The sequence below is a fragment of the Lissotriton helveticus genome, chromosome 2_1, assembly GCF_964261635.1.
Source record: "Lissotriton helveticus chromosome 2_1, aLisHel1.1, whole genome shotgun sequence".
Classification (NCBI taxonomy): Eukaryota; Metazoa; Chordata; class Amphibia; order Caudata; family Salamandridae; genus Lissotriton; species Lissotriton helveticus.
In genome coordinates this window covers 963,057,087-963,077,400 of record NC_136059.1, presented here as the reverse complement: position 1 = coordinate 963,077,400, position 20,314 = coordinate 963,057,087, and the positions used below count along the sequence as shown (strand labels likewise).

At 46.5% G+C, this 20,314-nt stretch overlaps 1 protein-coding gene across 1 annotated transcript in view; it reads left to right on the top strand.

The window, feature by feature from the left end:
* The window catches only part of SLC1A1 (solute carrier family 1 member 1), a 385,327-nt gene that overhangs the window by 333,180 nt on the left and 31,833 nt on the right, over nt 1-20,314 (top strand). Inside the window, exons 9-10 of the mRNA XM_078675713.1 lie at nt 10,390-10,512; nt 11,665-11,859. Coding sequence (XP_078531839.1) covers nt 10,390-10,512; nt 11,665-11,859 — 318 coding nt within the window. The remainder of the gene's footprint in view (nt 1-10,389; nt 10,513-11,664; nt 11,860-20,314) is intronic.

Here is a 20,314-nt window from a genome sequence, read left to right as displayed (position 1 = left end):
AAGATTTCTTCCCAGAAAGGTTTAATGCAAGGGCAGTCTCACTAAATTGAAGAGAATCCCGTTTTGATCACTGTACCGCCAAGAGAGTGCACTGGCAGCTGTGTAGAGTTTGGGCAGTTTTGCAGGACAGAGCTATCAATCAAACGCCACTTTATATTGTTCCTCCAATCCCAAGATGCTGTAAGATCTTTTCCCCATATACTGCCAAAATGTGTCAACAGTTCCTCTTCCACCTGCCTACTCAAAATCCCAGTGTCACACCCAGTGGTCAATTTGTAAATAAATAAGTGCCAGGCTTTCACCAGGAGGCGGTTTGCACCAGCCCATTTCTTCTTTTAGCGCCACCTAAAATAGAACCAACTGCAAACCCTGAAAATGGGGAGAGGATGTGACATAATGTTCAGAGCTGCCAACTTCTGAGCAGGGGAACCAGAATCGAGTCTCGGCGTCAGCTCAACATTCTGTGATTCTGAGCACATCAATTAATAATATTATTTCATAAATAAATGTGCCTTTAACTGGCGCTCATGAACAGCGCTGGTGTTGATACTTAAGTGCCGTGCTGAGCAACGGAAGCCACCTACTCAAAATTAAGCTCTGGTCACCCCTGTGTGTAGTGGAATCATTCAATTTTATCTAAGTTTCTGGTTGCAAGTTTTGAATAACTAAACCCCCTTATGAACCATAGTGGCAATTGCAAGACATTTCTCTCTCTTTCATTTATCAGATGAGTTGGGATCCAATGCAGGAGTGAAGGAATCGGAGTGTGTGGCAAAAGATAAGTGGTCCGACGATCGCCATCCCCTATCCCAGACCGTAAGAGTAGCATTAGTAGGTCTGGTGAGGTAGACATTAAGGGGTGTGTCAAGTTTAGGCTTCTATGCCCCGGCTCAATGAGGATGAACGTGATAGCCTATCATTGAGGTTAATTTTGGAAGTAGGTGTTATAGCCTTAGCCCTTGAGATACATTTTGGCTTAAAACAAATTTTGCGAGTTTTGTTTATTTTAAGCTTCTGTCTTTCGAAGTTGCAGAGTACAAAACATGCAGTTAGTGTGAACGAGCGCAAAGCTGATACATCTGACTTGCATTTTTTGGTGCAAGACCGAGTTATTGGCTTTATCAATGCTTGTTCGGTAAAGGCTATAACTTTTTGGCCATGTTAATGCCTGTTACATTATGACGTTAAGAAGTGTTTCTTGAACTGAAAAAAGTTGATCGGAGTTCCTTGCAGGGGAAAGTATCCAATGTCATTTCCATCATGTTTCAAACTTCTAATACAATGGAGTATCACACAATCTGATTCTAATCATAAACTGTCCTTTACATATTTATTTTATCCAAAGAACTTTACAGAGAACATTCCGATATTCAATCTTTTTTACTCAACTGAATGTGGTATGCTTTTTACCAACACAAGCAGGATGAATGGCTAAGTCACTCTTGCCCAGATTCAAACCTATGCCCTGCAGATCGCTGCATCAAGGGTTCCCCTTGCAGCGCTATCTTACCAGCTCTAATACTCAGGTCACTGCTTTTGTAGTTTAATGTTGACTTAGTCTATCTTGATGGTGGGCGAAGCGGGTGATGAAATACACCATACTTATTACATTTTTACAAACAAAGTGTTTGATTGGAGTTTCTAGGTGACTAACTTTTCCAGTAGTTGGCAGTTTTAGATCAGTCCATATTTGGAGAGATTAGAATGATATCCTTTTGGTTTTTTTGTTTCTGGCATGTGGCTATCCTAGTCACCTGGACAGCCAATGGTACTGAATCTTGCCAATGAAAGTATTTTTCATATTGACCATTTCTTGCAAGGAGGTTTGGCCAAATATTTTAAATAGTCTCCCTAAGCATGGACAATGCTGAAACATTAAGGGATCTAAATATTTTTAAGGCCTACTCTGGATTGGTTTGAGATTGAATAATGCTCGGTTACTCACCGGTAATATCCATTACTCCGAGTCCTGGTCTCCCCGTCCCATTCCTTATACGTGAGCAGCTAGTCTGCTCCACAGAACCCCTAGCCTAGCTGAGCTGTTTGCACTTCCCCCAATATGGCGCCACCAATCCGGTGAGGATAAAGGGGGAAGTGCGTCATAGAACATCCTGAGAATACCAAAGAAAACCAGAACGAAACAGACAATCACCCAAAGAAAACCCAACCAGGGAGGGAGGGAAGGGCTCAGGAATGGGACGGGGAGACCAGGACTCGGAGTAATGGATATTACCGGTGAGTAACCGGGCATTACCTCCTCGTCCTGTCTCCCCGTCCCATTCCTTATACGTGAGCCCATACCCAAGCACACGGTGATTGACAGAAAAAAACAGACCACAAAGGTTTGAGAAAACAAACAGGTCCATTCAATTCACAGAAAACAGTACATTGCAAACAGCATGCACCGCAGAAAGGACAAGAGCCCCAAAGGCAGCAGAGGCCGCCATCCCCAACTGAAGCATGCAATGGGCAACAAAAGCAAGGGGAGAAGCCCACGTGGCAGCATTGCAAACGTCCCTCAAGGAGGCCCCCTCGAACAGGGCCCAGGAGGACGACACGCTCCGGGACGACCGACCCCGAACAGAGGAAGGCAGAGGACAGTGGGCAGAGTCGTCAGAGGAAACCACAGCACCCCGGACCCACCAAGACAAAGGGGACAAAGAAGGACGAAGCCCCAGTCCCGAGAGGCCATAGGTGACAAAGAGGGAATCAACCGTCCTGAAAGCAGTCGTACGCGCCAAGTAGATGCGGAGAGCCCTCAGCATATCCAAAGAATGGAGGAGCACCTCCTCAGGAGAGGGAGGAGCCGGAAAAAACACAGGGAGAACAATATCCTCCTGACAGTGAAAAGAAGACACCACCCGAGGGAGAAACAACCGACTCGGGCGGAGAATCACCTCACCCTCGCAAAAGCGCCAGAAGGGGGGGAAGCCATCAGCACCCCAATCTCATCAACACGCCGGCCATAAGGAATGGCCACCAGGAAAATAACCGCAGCCGAAAGGAACTACAGGGCCACGGAGTCCAAAGGCTCGAAAGGAGGACCCGCCAAAGCCCGCAGAACCAGGGGAAGACCCCAAGGAGGCACAGGAGAACGGGAGACAGGACGCTGAAGCAAGAAACTCGGCAGAAGGCGAGCCACCAACGTGGAGAAAGAGGCAACGGAGAAACCCCGAAAGCCAAAATGGCAGCCCACTGAGCCCGCAGGGAAGAAACAGCAAGCCCCAGGAGGAAACCATCCCGCAGGAAGTCCAACACCCTCACCGCCTCACAGGAGGCAGAAGAGAGACCCTTCCCAAGGCACCAAGAAGAGAAACATAACCAGTGACGGGCATACGAGGACAAAGCGGAAGGTCGCCGAGAAAGCTGAAGACAATGGGCAACCTCCACCGAGCAACCCAGAACCAGCAAACGCAACCTCTCAAGTGCCAAACCCCCAGCCGGAGGCGACACAGGGAGGCAAGGCCGAGAAGAGGAACCCTCAGAGGGGAGGGACACAGGGGAAACCGCCAATGAGGGCGAACAGAAAAGGTCAGCAGAAGGGGGTACCAAGACCGCCAAGACCACTCCGGAACAACCCGATCCCAAAGAATCTTCCAGAGGAACCACGGAAGTAAGGCAAACGGAGGGAAGGCAAACAGCAGACCCCTCGAGAGGGAACGATGCCGCAAAACCGAGGAAGAAGGGCGGAGACCACCGAGGCAAAAAAATTCAGCCAAGGAAGGTCGAACCGCAGGACAATCAGACCGAACAGATCCGGGGACAGACAGAAGGACACCAGGGCGGGAACACCAGGCCCAAAGAGTCCGCAGGGCCAATCTCCTTCCCCGGAAGAGAGACCGCCGTCAGAGACAAGAGAGTCGACTCGGCCCACAGGCCTACCGTCCGGGAAAGGAGAGACAGGGCACGACACATGCCCCCCTGGTGAGTCACATAAGCACGAAGCACCCGACAGTCGGTCTGCACAGAGACCACCTGACCCCGAAGGAGAGGAGCGAACCAACCAAACCGCCCACAACACCTTCCAGCCCGACGACTGGAGGGACACAAAGCCGGACCACCGACCCTGAGCCGTGGAGGCACCCAGAACGGCACCCCACCCCAGAGCACTAGCATCCGTGGACAAACGACCACAGATTGAGGAGGAAGGAGATTGAACCCCCGGGAAAGAGAGAGAGGGGACAACCACCACTGGAGATCCGCCCGAATCCCCGCAGTGACAGGGAACAGATTCTCGTAGACCAAGGAGGCAGGATCCCAGTGCGACAGGACATGATGCAACAGGGGGTACAGATGCAGCCTGGCCCAAGGAAGGAGAAGCAAAGCGGACGCCACCTCCCCCAGACTCCGCAACCAGAGACGGGCAGACACCCGGGACTGGGACTAAAGCCAGGAGAGGGGACGAAACAAAGTCAACCGGCGTCCCTGTGAGAGAAGAACCATGACCATGCCCATGCGGAAGAGAGCCCCCAGGAACCACAGGGACAGGGAGGGCACCAGGGAGGACAACCTGCGGGTGAGAAGGAACCCAAAGGAACCCAGCAGAAGACACACCTGATCCACATCCGACAGAGCCCGTGAAAAAGAAGGAGAGACAATCAACCAGTCATCCAGGCATGGAAACACCAGCAAACCCCTGGAATGAAGGATACCCACCAGAGGGGCCAAGAACTCGGCGAACACCCTGGGCGTCGCTAAAGGGCCGAAAAGGAGCACCCGGAACTGACAGTGCAGGGCCCCCACAGGAAATCTGAGAAAACTCAGGACTTCCGGGAGGACAGGAACGTGGAAATACGCATCCATCAGATCCAGGGATGCCAGGAAGCCCCCCGGCAGGACCAGAGGCAGGATGGACTGGAGCGCCACCATCCAGAACGGACGGAGGACAACGAAGCGAAAGACCCGCATCAGAACCAAAACAGGACGAAGATCCAAAGCGTCTTTCAAGGAGACTAGAAAGAGAATCGAATAGCAACCCCTGCCCCACTCCAGAGGAGGAACCTCCACAATAGCCCCTTCACCAACAGGAGCCGCACACCTGCCAACAAAGCATCACTGCGCAGAGGAAGACGGGGCAGGGGAGTCCGAACAAAACCCGGAGGAGGAGGAGAGGAAAATTCGAGCCGGTAACCAACTGAAACAGTCTGAACCACCCAAGCAACCGGAATCGACAACCACAGGGCGCGGAAGGACCGGAGGCGACCGGCAAAGGCTCACTGGGAAGAGGAGGAAGCGGGGGTGGCAACACCGGCAGAGGCCCGGGGCATGGCACTTCCAGGGGCCCCCCGGTCACGACCCCAGCCACGAAAGGGCTGAGAAGCGCCGCGAGCAGGAGGCCCAAAAGCGCGATGATAACCAAATCCACGACCCCGAGAAGGAGGGCGGACCGGAGACACGAGCCTGCGGTTCCCAGCAGAATGCTAGACCATACCCCCCAGCAGAGGACCAAACACCCTGGAACCTTCAACGGGCAACTGAAGGAGGACCGATTCCTGGGAAGAGTCGGCCTTCCAGGAACGCATCCGAAACATGACGACGGGCAGCAAGGAAAGCACCAGAAGCAGCCGCCGCCGCCTCTAACAGAGACAAAGAGTCGGACAGCAGAACCTATAGGGACTGGAAATCCACAATGAGCGACGGAACCATAAAGATAGAAATGCAGACGCCTGGACAGAAAAATCAGAAGCAGCATAGGAACGCTTCACCACCCCTCCAACACGCTAATTCACAGCGTCCGCAGGAAGGGCGTCCTCAGAAACGACCAAACCCCGAGAGGAAAGGCCAGCCATCAAAAACCAACTGTCACAGCCTGAGGTAACACAGCAGCAAAACCCTCAAGAGGGTAACGCCTGGACAGGAAACGAGGAAAAGCAGACTTGTCCACCTCCCACTAACCGCGAGACAGCACATGGCGTACCGTCCTGCGCAAAGGAAAAGAGCCAGGAGCAGGCAGGACATACTGCATAAAGAAGACATTCTCCAAAACAGCATCCGTAGGAGGAGAGAAGGTCAAAGTGGACCGCACATGGGTGGACAGTTCAGCGAGCTCAGCACCCTGAACAAATCGACCACGCACACCCCCAACAACATCATGACCATCGTCATCCACAGGAGCAACGTGCGCATCCAAAGAGACACGAGGCACCATGGGAGGAGGCCCAGCCGCGTCCCAAGCCAGGAAAAGCAGCAGCCACAGCCTCATGAAGAATGAGGCGCAGGGCAACAAGAGGGGAAGCAGAGGAAGAAGCCTCGGAATCCATGCCAGCAACCAGCGGAGTCCAAAACACCAAAACAGGCAGAAGCACGGCCAAAAATCCAGCCAGGAAGGACCCCAAATAAAGGACACAAAGTCCCGAGGACACGAAGTCCCATGAGAGCTATAAAATTGGGCCGGTACAAAAGGTACAGGTAGCAACCAAATTCATCCCCAAAAGCACCGTGTAAACACGAGCGCTGCGCCTCCACACACCGAAAACCCCAGCCCGCTAAAGCAGGGCACATGGGGAATCAAGAGAACCACCCAGAAACGGCTGCTGAAGCAAGCCGAGCAACCAGGCAAGAGCGGACAAAGGAAAACGGCCGCTAACGCGAACCGCGTGAGAAAAGGCAGACCGCTGGCAGAGGCAGGGCGGGGGGAACAAACAGCAAGAAACATGGAGCGGCCGCTAAAGCAGGCCGCCCAACAAGAAGAAAAAACAAAAAGGAACTCACCAGAAGACGAGGCAAACTCCTAACAGCACAGCACAGCCAGGCAACAGGAACTGGTGCAGAAAAAAAAGAACAGGATGTTCTATGACGCACTTCCCCCTTTATCCTCACCGGATTGGTGGCGCCATATTGGGGGAAGTGCAAACAGCTCAGCTAGGCTAGGGGTTCTGTGGAGCAGACTAGCTGCTCATGTATAAGGAATGGGACGGGGAGACAGGACGAGGAGGTAATGTGCCGTTTATGGCCATTTTCAAACTGATGTTCGCCATAGCTCCAGGCACTGGATGGAAGTCAGTGCTTACATAGGCCAGGACATTCAAGAGTTAATCCTCATGGGTCCTTGCAGCTCATGAGAGGATGTGCAAAGAATAATTACCGATGATCATGCGGTGTGTGTTTCTAATAATGTTCCATTGCTAAAGAGTAGATTTAGCACAGTGTGCCAAAACCTTATTTTACTCCTCTTTCTGGGGATATAAAAGGAAACTTATAGAGTCTCTCTTATATTAATTAGAGTAATTTTGGGCTTGATTCACAAATGTTCTGCAGACCCAAGTTTGGCGTAACTATGTGATGTGTGAGAAAATCTACTCACGGGACCAGGTTGTGGGTATTTCTGGGTGAGAGCAACTGCAAAAGTACACGTACTCCCACAACATTTTCAAACCTTTAAAGGCAGTTTCCCACAAGAACGCACTGTTACATGTACTTGTCTAAACTAAAGGCTAGTAGTAAATGCATATTTAGGACAGTAGAGCAGAGGGGACATCCCCAAACTTGGATGGGGTGTAGATGAATGCGTTACTATGTGGAAAGATATTTTCACCATGGAGAACCACCGAAAATAGTTTGAAACTAAATGATACAATTACCTTGCCTAAATGTACACTTTCAACATTTACACACGCATGTGAGTAACAAGAAATTAACAAAGAATTCCACAACTACGCATGTGAATCTGCAAGGCAACTGTCACAGATTCTTGGGAGGAGTTGATTAATTTTGTCAGTGCTTAATTTGTAAAACAAAGCTTGTCAGTGCTCAAAGCGCTGCATAGAAAACGGCGGCCAGCGCTGTTAAATGTCAGTGTGCCAGATACCAAGGCTGCACAGTCTTCAATTCACCTCAGGCTTTTAATATGCTACCAGGCACTCCTTGTCCCTTTATCTCACTCTTGCAGGTCCCTCATTTCTACCTTTGTGACAGTTTTTCCATATTTCTCTTCCTCCTATTCCCCTTTATGTGTTCTTCCCTCTCTTGCTCGCCGGAAATGTCCGATGAGGAAAAATAAGTGCTGTTTCCCATGAATTAGTGTTGGTGGCCTCCACAAGAGGAAAGGGGGGCCCGTATGGCGGGGCACCGACCTCCCCTTCCCCTGCAGCCTCGGTAGTGGGGCGTGCCCCTGCGCCGCGTCTTGATGACGCGGCAGGCGCGCCCCACCACCGATTGGTGCCGGCTTCCGCATTGACCCGGAAGCAACTTGATTGCTTCCGGGTCAAAGGGGGGAAGCCCGGGGGGCGGACCTGTGCGAACTGGTCTGCCCCCATGCCTGCACAACAGGTTAAAAGGCTGGGTGAGCACGGGAGGCGCCCTCTTGCCCGGCGTTCTCCAGGCCTGCTCCGTGCCCCACCAACAAGGGGCTGAATAATTTTCCCACCCACCATCCCCTGAAGCAGAAGCTTGTTTGTGCGTTGGTCGGTCTTACCGTTGGTAAGTGTAATTTTGCACTGTAAATATTATTGTTGGAATTTTCTTCCTTATGCCTTTTTTCCCCATTTACAGGCTGAGTTATTGAACGCGAGCAATCTTGTGTACAGAAAAGTGTGGTGTACTTGTTATCTTGGGCCTTTTTTCCCATTCACAGGTTCCATAATTGTCGTATTTATTGTAGTCCTTGGCGGTAAGGTCATGATCGGTGAGCAGTCAATTTAACCACATGGATGCTGCACATATTTATGTGCTGTGCTGCAGATCTTTAAATCCCATTGTTTATGACGAGCTCAGCTCGTCATCAGCACACAAGCAGTGTACTGCATGACGAGCTGAGCTCGTCATGAGCATGAAAGGGGTTGAGGTCCTTAACCCCTTCGACGCTCATGACGAGCCCAGCTCGTCATGTAGGGCCCATTGATTTCAATGGAAAGTCAATGGACCTACATGCATACCCCTTAGCAGCCAAGTGGTTAAGGGGCGTCACCATTCTTGAATGGGGTCGCCAGGGGGAGGGGCCAATGGTCTCTCCTAGAACTCCAGGGGCCGGATATCCGCTTGGTTGGATGGGTGCAGGGGAGGGAGTCACGATTTCTTTGGGCTGATTAGTCACCCCGCACGTACACTATGACGTCACTAAACGGCGCAGAGTGAAAGGGTCCCCCCTTTTGATTAATGGAGTTCATGGAGCGTATGGGGTAACCGGGAGGGGGAGGGGAGTAAACTCCCGGTAAACGAGCCCTGTGCGTATGCGCACTCTGACGTGAGGGCGTAGCTAGGGAATAAGGATCTGACACCGGTTAGCGACCTTGCCGTAGTCCCAAAATGTTAGGTATGCAAAATTCATACGTAGGATGTTAGATTCGGTTAGGAAACACGCTGTATTAGACATTTGTTAAGGTGAGCCCTTTGATACCTGTCTACATTGTAAATCTAATGTCAGAATGTTGCATAATAAGTAATGTGTAAATATTGTTTTATTTCAACAATTTTAATTTGTTTTCATGTTTTAATAAATACGGCCGGGGGGTCTAAATGTTTTGAAGGTTTGATGATGGTGGTGCACAAGATAGGGAGGAGGTGGTCGGTAGTCCCAGACCATACAACCACCGGCTCAGCTTAATCACTGACTTTTTGTGAATTTTATGATTGTGATTCAGACCGTATGCTGCAGAATCGCAATGTACCTCAAAATGTAAATTTCAAGTTACTCGATGCTGTTGTAAATCATGTTACTAGTTTGTGAACCACAGAAACGTGGAATACGCAGGGTATTACTGTGTAAGCCACCATTTCGAGGTGCAAACAATTGTGCAGCGTTGCTACACCTACTAAATAGAGGGCCATTTTAACAGCATTATAGGCCCCTGGGGCAAAGCAGTGCACTAGGCCCTGTCTACACAACCACTCACAGGAATAAAAATGTTTAACGGAAAATAAGAAGTAATTTCTGATAGGCATGGGGCCCCTACGCTCGTGTGGCCTCATGCAGTGAGTAAATATGCACCATGTGTAATCAGGATTTACCAGGAGCATTATTGTTTCACCAAATTTGAGTCTTTAACCCCATCCATGCTGCCGTCGGCCATTGGCCGACATCAGCACTACCTCGCTGGTGCTGCCGTCGGCCAATGGCTGACGCGGCCCCACCCGTTTTGCGGTAGTGCCGCACATGTACTGTTGTGCCTTTCATTAATATTGTTCAGATGTGTCAAATAAAACACGAGAGCCCGCTGTCTGTTGCTTGTTTCCTCTGCTAACAATAGCTCTCAGTCTTTGCAGGCTTTGTTGTTGATATTAAATGCACAGTATGGATACATTCATCTTTCACAATAAAGCTTGCGTCATGTGCGCCTCCATTTGCTGTATGTAATTGCTTAATTAAACCAGATTTAAAATAGAATGTATTTATCTGTGTTTCCCTCTTTTGTTGCAGAATGTATTTATCTGTGTTTCCCTCTTTTGTTGCAGACTTGCAATCCACTCAGTCGTCATCCTGCCTTTAATCTACCTTGTTATAGTCAGGAAAAATCCTTTCCGCTTTGCCATGGGAATGGCCCAGGCTCTCCTGACAGCCCTCATGATCTCCTCCAGGTAAAGGGAATGAAATGAACAGCCACTCAGTTTCAGATTCCTAATTAGTTATACGTTGATAGCCCAGGAATTGACATGATTTGCCCAGTCTGAGGTGGCTAAGTCAGTGACTTACCGCAGGCGATAGGGGTAGTTTTTACTTGGGGAAACATTTCTGTTAGGATATGGTCGGGTTCTCTCAGCTCACCCCAATTTTCTCTAGAGGCAATACGAGACTTGGAATTATACAAACACCTAGTACCGTGACAGATTTATATGGCAAAGTGATTCCTATGCCTTGACATGTTGCACCTTTAGTGAATCCAATTATTTACAGACACGCATTTTACGCTCTCGACCCCATAACTCACACTGAAAGACAAAAAAACAAAGCCAGCTCGAAGCCACACTTCGTAGGGTTCAATGCCTGACATTAAAATGACACCGGAACTGATTGATGTACTCCAGTTGTTTCTGTGTTTTCAAAGTCACATAATGAATGTTTTCAAAATGGTTTTACCCTGTTCATCCGGCAGCCATTTTGGAATGTTTGCAAACATATTTTGTTTGCTTTGGATCTTATTTCATAGTCTCTTTCCTCTGCCCCACTATATGAGATCACTCCTTTCTGGCAAAATGACGGGGCAAAGGGGTGGTCCTTACTGCCTTCTGGATTGTTCAGTCTTTTGTAGGTCGAGTATTCGAGGCCTCTTGTGTAGACTTTAGCATATACTTATTATATACTTATATGTGTATGTACTTTGTGGGCTGTGGAGATTAGCCCTAGGACTTGTCTGCTTCTGCTTAGGGATTTTTTTTCTGTTCAACTGCCTCTATTTAATTGTCTTGATAGAAAACGACCAGCAGAGGTCAGTAAAATACCAGAATTGCTTTCTGCTAAGCAACTTTCTTTTAAAAAACAATTCTGTCAGCTGCCTCTATTTAACTTTCTCGACAGTTAATGACCAGCAGAGGTCAGTAAAATACCAGAATCACTTTAGCATTCTCTAGATTCCAGTCCATAGAAATTGCCTTCTACAAGCACCCGTAGACAATAATATTTCTTCAAAATCTTGTATTTTCACCCAGGCTAATCTGCTGCATAGCTAAATACATATAAGGTCCCAAAGGCGAGACCAATTGCATTGCAAATGCTTGTTTTCTATTTGCTAGTTCAGCAACTTTGCCGGTAACCTTCCGTTGCGCTGAGGAAAAGAACCATGTGGACAAGAGAATCACCAGGTTTGTTTTACCTGTCGGGGCAACAATCAACATGGATGGGACAGCCCTCTACGAAGCAGTGGCCGCGGTCTTTATTGCACAGCTAAATGATATGGAGCTAGATGTTGGCAAGATCATCACCATCAGGTGAGGTTACACCGTTATATTATATGTTCGTGCTGAGCTAAAATATGCAGCTTACAGAACACATTCTCTCCCTAATAAAATGCTGGGCAAGGGCTTCCAGGCTCTGATATTAGAGCTGACTTCTCTTTTCTTAAGACTTCATTTAAGGGTTAAGCAATCCAAACTCAGTGACAAGACCCTTCTTACTGATTTAAATCTGCTTCGGATGATGTTGAATTGATTTTCAGCAGTTACATCACTAGAATGCTTTAAGCGTACATGTTAGTCTTAAAAAATAATAGATGTGCATGCTTCGTACACTGACTGCAAAGAAATTTAGCTAATGATTCGAAACTTCATAAAATAAATACTAAAAATGTATTTGGACAAGTTTCAAAACCATGCTAAGATGCTATCAGACTTCAGATCTTTAAGTACATTATGGTAAGTCTATTATATTGAATTATGTAGCAGCAATATTGTAATGCTAATTTTATAAAAACACACGCTTGTTCACACATAAGTGCCTAAAGTGGATTCTTACCAAGACTGAGACAGGTAGAGATCCCAGCGTGTTCTGAGCAATAGTACCAGCTGACAACATTGAAGGTCCCAAACTGAAAAAATAGCTCTAGAATAAAAATTAAAAAAGGAATTTTTAGCCATAGTTCTAAAAAAAAGCGTCATGTTATTTACAAAGCAGCGTTTCCACAAACTGCATATAAAAGAACTGGAGCACTAAAAGAATTTCTCTGAAATGTCACCCACCAGGCCAAGGCTCCCATTGTAGTTTAGGGCCCCATTAGGATGACGGGCGGACATTGTCCGCCCGCCACCCTATCGGAGAACGGGACCGCCCGCCATAAGGGCGGGGGTCCCGTGGGGGGAATTAGGATGTGCCCGCCACAGTGGCGGGCACATCCTGTAGTTTTAGCATTGTGGCGGGCGGTGCACTCTGCACAGCCCGCCACAATGCAAAAAATGTTTTTTTGCATATGCAAAGCGGCAGGCACCGCGCGGTGCCTGCCGCTTTGCAAATGCAAATGTGGGGGGGTACCAGAGGTACCCCCCATGTGCCCCCCTGACAGTGGAGCCAACCTGGGGGCCCTGCAGGGGGCCCGCAGCAATTGCCGCATGCCTTTCCGTGGCGGCATTGCCGCCGCGGAAAGGCCCCTAATGTAAGCCATCGTAATATGACTGGCGGTGTCCATTGGACACCGCCACCATATTAATCTATTACCGCCGCGGTCGCAGGGCGACCGCGGCGGTAAAGCGGCGGACGGTCTTTCCGTCCGCCATTGTCCCCTCCGCCATCCTAATCAGGCGGAGGGGAAAACGAGAGTGGTTGTCGGGCGGATTGCCTCCGCCAGGGTGGCGGTGGCCACCGCCACCCTGGCGGAGGCAATCCGCCCGATATCCTAATGGAGCCCTTAGTGTTATCCATCATTGAGATGTCAGTAGAAAACTCATGAAATCAACGTTTCATGTTGTCCTTCTTCCTTCCTCTGTTGTGCATGTGTGCCTGCTTTCTGAGCCCCTTGTTGCTTTGGTATTACAGAGTGGGCTGTAGACATTTACCCAGCTTCTTTTGTATAGATCACGCAGGAGCACATGTAGCGCTGCGCAACCTGAAGGAGGCTCAACATGTATTCTCTATGTCAAAAAGCATTGTTGAAGAAAAATGGAGTCCCAAAATGTACCTGAAGGTTGGTGAGTGGCAGTGGCGGCTTCTCCGCTATGGCAGAGGAGCATCGCCATACTGCTTTTAAGCAGTGCATAGTAAAAACATAAAATTATAATTATTATCATTTTATGTTTCGTGCTGCTTGTGGGCGGGTGGGCCTTCGGGGCTGCTCTGCTCTCAGAGTAGGGCAGGGAGGAGTGTTTGCCCACTCCTAAGTGCGCAATGATTGTTTGATCGGCCCTCTCGGACCGGCCAAGCCAATCATGCGCAATTTCCCCGTTCTCCATGCAGGCTGCATTACAGCCTTCATGGATAACATGCCCAGGCCCCCAGTCCCTGTTTTAAATCATTTATTTGCTGTTAAACCATTGATACCTTATTTGTATTATGATATTGTTATGGTTTTAATTAACCTAAACAATAAAAATTGATTGAATGATTGGGATATTGACAAGTGAAGAATTATCATAGAAATGTAAAAACCTTTACCCTGCATGCCTTCATTTTCGGGGGCACTTATGTAAAAATCGCTGCATTTTTACAAAAGTGCCGATTTCGCTGGCACTTTTGTAAAAATATCTGCATTTTTTACAAAAGTGCCGATTTCACGCAAATCACGAAATCCTGGAGGCTCTGCTTAGGGGTGGCGTATATGTAGTGAAAGGGCAGTTTAAGGCTCTGCAAATAACTTTAGCAAGTCACTGCGGCAGTCAACTGCGCACACAGGCCCTGCAGTGGCAGAGGCCTGAGACAGGTTTGAAAGGCTACTTCTGTGAGTGGCGCAAGCAGCGCTGTAGGCCCACTTGTAACAATTAATTTACATGCCCTGAGTATATGGGATACCACTGTGCAAGGGACTTACATGTAAATTAAATATGCCAAACAGGTGTAGCGCATGTTTAAAGGAGAGAGCACATGCAATTTAGCACTAAATAGCAGTGGTAAAGTGCCCAGAGTCCTAAAGCCAACAAAAACAGGTCAGAAATAATACAGGAAATAATACAGGAGGAAGGGAAACAGTTTGGGGACCACTCTGCAAAAAGAGCCAGGTCTAACAGAATGCTTTTAAAGACTCTTAAGTACAGGATTCACATTTCCGAATTGAACAGCATTCATAATAAGGCAGAAGGAGAGACATTAAACAACTTAGTAAATACACCAATATTCCGATAATAAGACCTTTTTGCACAATTGTAAACATGGGGAAGATTTACATCAAAGGGAGTAGTCCTGTTCACTTTTAGTCACACACTTTAACTCATTTGTGACACTTCTCCACATCTAATATGGTTCTTAAAATGACACATAGCATAATACAGACTATAGATTACTTTAGGGGTCTCTATATTATGTTTATGATTTAGAACACAAATGTAAATATCAATTTTGGCACAAAGGTGAGCTGAGGCACTCACTCATTTTAATGAATATAGGAATTAATGTGCTTTTGGTGATGGAAGTATCAACAGTATGCATATGTTCCTTCAAAAGTCAACACAGAATTTATTGTACAACTTGTATGTATATTTTTTAGCCCTGAAAAACATCAATTATCATAGAAATGTAAAACCTTTTCCCTGCATTCCCTCATTTTCGCAGGCTCTTATGTCAAAATCGCTGCATTTTTACAAAGAGAAACACCCTTTACAACGGAACCGCTACAACGCGGTACCGTTACGACGCAGTTTTAACAACGAAAGTTGTGACAACGCCTTTCGCTGGAGGGCGCTCTAGGATAGGGGATAGTTTAATTTACTATCCAATACCTTCCCTACTATCCACGGGAACTGGTGTTGGAATAGTAAATTATTCACTATCAGCGCCCCCCCAACGCAAGTCGTTGTAACGACTTGCGTTGTTAAAACTACGTCGTAAAGGGACGTGTTGTAACGGTACGTGTTGTACCGTCATACATCCTTTACAAAAGTGCCCAATTCGCGGAAAACCGCAAAATCCTGAAGGGTCTGACAAATGATTATGTGAGAAGTGTCAGTCACTGTAAACATCTTAATCTCAGATTATTAAATCAGCAAGACCAGGCAATAGAACCATATGCATGTGTAATGGGAGGAGAGTTTTCCCCCACATAACCCTCATGTCATATACTGTTAATTTTCTCTGCCTGTTCATCAAACCCTTAGTATATATATTTTACATTTTCCTTTTCCGTACATCTAACCAATCAGTTCTTTTAGGCAATGAAACCCCCACAGAGGAAACAAAAGTAAATGCGGTCTTTGTTACGCCTTCTACAAAACTGAGTTTAAGATGCCTAAATATAAAGACTTGTTCGCATATCAATAGTTTGGAACTGTCAGGCATATAAACACATTGTAAACTTGTCACCACTATGGTTTATTTGAAAGAAAGAAATAGTGTAACCCAAGTTTTGGTAACGCCAACAGATCTGGCTCGTTTTTTGAGTCGTAAGTAAATCATTAAAAAATATGCTGCAGTTTTACAAAAACAAAACAATGTGGCTTCTGTATGCAATGCCTCTATGAGATAACTAATTTAATGTGTTAGGATTCAGGGTAATATTGGGATGGCAAAGTAGCCCTCATGCAGTGCAATTGCAGTGAGGGAGAAATACATCTCTGAGAAGTGCTAAACCTCACTTTACATTTATTTAAATAATTGGTAATGATATGTCTTGCAGACAGCTGCACTTTCAAGACAGTTGTAAAAACAACTGTGCTTGAAGCATGTGGGCAATATAAGGCAGGTGGGTCAAATCCGAGGTGCAAACAGTGGGTGCAAGCTTTCCCGTGCCCTCAAATTGAAAGAATAGTTTCTGGTTCTCAGTGGATCTTTTCAAGCCAGTCAGTACCAGGACAGAGTGTTGGATAAGGGGCTGGGGTTACATTTCAGTAACTTTACAAAAATATACACATTTGCTAGGAGCACCACCTTAAGAAAGATACAATGATTGGTAATTGTTCCTGTACTAGAGGTTCTCCGGTAACAAAACACAGCAATGTTCATATGGAATGATATTCCTTCCATTGTTAGTCTGTGGCATCATTCCATAGCAAATCCTGACAATTGTCATCAAACCAATAAATCTAATAAGCATGAGTGTTCGGACAGAATTTGGATCAAATTACAAAGGTACCATGACATGTTACAGTACTTTGATATGTGGATTGAAATCAAATGAGATGTTGTCCTCCCCATCCCCCATTGATTGCATTTGCCATTTAGCAGAGAGGGAGGGTACATGAGTTGTTTGAGAAGTTCTTGCTTAGTTAAGAACCGCTTTTTATCGTAAAGTGTTATTAGAGAAGTCAAGTGTCGTTGGAACTTTGATGAATGGGATCTGTGCAGTGTTTCATGTTTGAGGCTGAGGGCTTTTTTCAGGATTCAGATGCTCTTGACTTAATTCATGAAAACATTTGCATGGGATTGTTATGAATAAAGGTACTTCTTGCGATTGTTGTATTTTCCTCTCAATAATTATGGCAGTGGTTTGTACATCCTCAACACAGCAAACCAGTCCAGCCTATAGCACATGCCCAACAGACCAATCAGGGGCAAACTCATCAAAAGATAGGCCTTTGCGCAGATCTCAGCTTGCTTTGAAATAAATAGCCAGACTCCTGAGCACCACATAACATTCTGCCCAAGCAGAGGCTCGGCATTTGCACTAATTACTATCTGAGATGACCTCAGGGCCAATGTGAACAAAAACAGAATTGCAAGCGACGTACTACTTGACATCTCGTCTACCTTTGACATAGTACATCACTCCACCAGGGCATAGCTACCAGTAGTGCAGGAGGTGCAGGGGCACCAGAACCCGAAGGCCTGAGAGGCCCATTAACCCCTGATTATTTTTGTATTTTACTACCTAACTCTGAGTTGGAGGTCCCTTTGCTTGCATAAGGTTTATGACGCCCATGCTACTCCACTGCACCCCACCCTACTAAAGAGAGTGAGTGAGTGACACTGAAATTCGAGACACAATTCTAAAAGAACATCTTCATATCCCACCAAAAGATACAACATTGTCTCTTTCCTTCCTTTAACTTTAAGAGCCTTTCCTCCTGCAATTAGCATTCCACTAGGTTGTACCATTTATCCTCTCCTTTTCAATTTAAACCTCAGCTCTCTTCCAGACCTCATCAATTCCTTCAAAGGTATCTGCTTCACCTTTGCCATCCTAAGGCTGGACCTGTATGCCCTAGGCCAGTGCCTACAAGCACTGCTCCATTGTATTTATGCGACCACCTCAAACTTACCTTACCTGAAATTATGAGTCTCAAATGTGTAACCTGGACAACGTATCCCCTCACCATCTTCTGGCCTCCAGAATTCAAACTCCCACCCATTTGATCTTTGGAAGTGAGGAACCTTGAAGAGACCATGGATTCCAAACAATTCCTTGTACCACAGGTAACTCAAGTGACAAAAGGAAACTTCTACAACATGAAAATGTTGCATCAAATAGTCATCAGAGAGAATTATTTCACAGGGTGCAGGTCACAATTGCCTCTGGTCTGCTTGCACTTAGATCATGCCAAAGTGCTGTACCTTGTGACTTCTCTGTACTTAATCCACAGGCTCCAATGAGTCAACAGTGCAGTCACCAGGCAACATCTTCCCCTACACATAAACAACTACATCATTTCAGCTCTTCAAGCTCTGTACTGGCTGCCTATGGGCAGATATATGTCATTCAAGGCTCTCTGCAGCACCCATTGTGTATTTTCAAAGGACTGATGTAATGTTGTGTTATATAATGTTTATAGTGCTCAAATACCCGGAGGCGTCTTGGCGCTTGCTTATAAATTACTAGTGTAGTGTGAGGAGCGAGAGCAAAAGAAGCTACAGAGACTTATATAACTAGGTCTTTAGCAAGCTTATACATTGGGGGCCTCCTTAATATGTAGCAGGAGTGCATTCCAAGCCTTTGCGTCTCCCAGGATACCGCTCTTTCCTCCCCAGGTTACCCACTTGAACCTGGAAGACACCACAAGTTTAGCTGAGGCTGAACATACGGTCCTACCGAGGGGAATACCGTATAAAACTCTGTTGAAAAAAGAGTGGGCCCTGTCCATGATAGTTCCTCAATTCAAATGTTGCACCTAATGACTAAGAAGGGCACTTTGATACTGGCTGACCCCACTTCTGACAATCTGTTCTTTCAAAAAGTCTTATATTGGTGGCCTCTACAGATGGCCCAGCTCTGGAAGTTGTACCCAGCAAGATTACGGATCAACTGCAACCATCTTGAATTTTGGAGCACGGTAATCACCTGGCTGATGTCAAACAAAAGATCCACTCAGGCACAGGTCATACAAGAAGAAGATGCTACTTGTCTGCAGGCTTGACTCTGTAGCCCTTGTGGCAAGTGGCCTGCAATTCCTGACGCTAAAGGTAGCAGAAGGTTGTATGATGTTTCTACGCATTCCGTTGCAACGCATGCCTTTTCCACGCATGCGTTACAACGCGAATGCCACTACCACGAATATGCTTTACAACGAAAATGCCTTTACCAACCATATCTCTACAACGTTTTTCGTTGTATAACTATGCATGATAATAGCATTTTCATTGTAAATGCTTTTTTCGATCCCTGCCCCAATTCCTTATATGTTCCCTAGAATCATTAAAAGTTAGTATATTTAAAAAAAATAGGAATTCCCCTTCTTCAAAGTTAAGTGGTCCTTTTTGTATTTTTTTTTTAAAAGGCAGTATGTAGACGCAAGTACGTTATTACGTCGTTAGGGAGGCTTATTGCAGGAAGGAGAAAAGGCACAAATCATCGCCTTTATGGTAAGAGTTTTTTTTTTTTTAACTCACTCTTATTTGGGGGGAGACCCTCCCAAGCCCCGCCAGCCCCCTTTTTTAATTCTACCTTTACCACACGTTCCTTTACTACGTATTTCGTAGTAAAGAAATGCGTGGTAAAGGATTTACTTGGTAACCACACACGCGTTGTAAAGCATGCGTGGTTAAGTACAGCGTGGAAACGGCCACGTTGTAGTGGCTGTTCCCCGTAACAGAAGATTCAAGTAGTGGTGGGAATTGCAAGGAACATATCAGTCCCACTATGTTTATAATGTAAGTTCCAGCTGGTAAAACCTGCCAAAATCTATTTGGGAGAAAAATGAGCCAGAATGAATGTGAGAAATACATGCAGGAACTTGTGTGGAAACATAGATATTTTACTTAATTCCAATTACTGCTGCTGCAAGTTGTAATTCAGGACGAATTCCTGCACCCTGGCATTACTGATCACCAGAGTATTGGTCATTCCCAGGTGCACGATTCCTCGTCTGGCCCCTTGGTCACTTTTAATCGAGCCCTCTCAAAGTCACACTTTTCTGCATCATTTCATAATTTAATGCAGCTCCAGAAAAGGCGAATGAAGTTCTACCTTACTTCCGGTGGAATGAGTCCCTGATGAGCAAGGCACATGAACAGCTTTACTGAGCTTCTGCACGTGCATGATTGACAACTGTCTCCATGGATGTGTCTGATGCTGGCAAGACTGGTTCCTCTACCGCAGGTGCTACTCGCCTTTTATAGAGAAGAAGGAATATTTGATAATTATTGGTGTCTGCATACCCATAAAGATAGCAAAGGAAAACGCTGATGTGGGTAGAAGTGGCAACACACGGCTATTTCTCCTGAAGAAAAGATCAATTGGTGAAATCCATGAAACACCCAAGTGTATGGCATATTATATAGGAACAAATGATTTACTTTTATCAGGGAAGCAATCAGACCGTGAAAGAGTATTTAGACTGCCTGTAGGAGGAATGGAAACATAGAGAAGGAACTAGT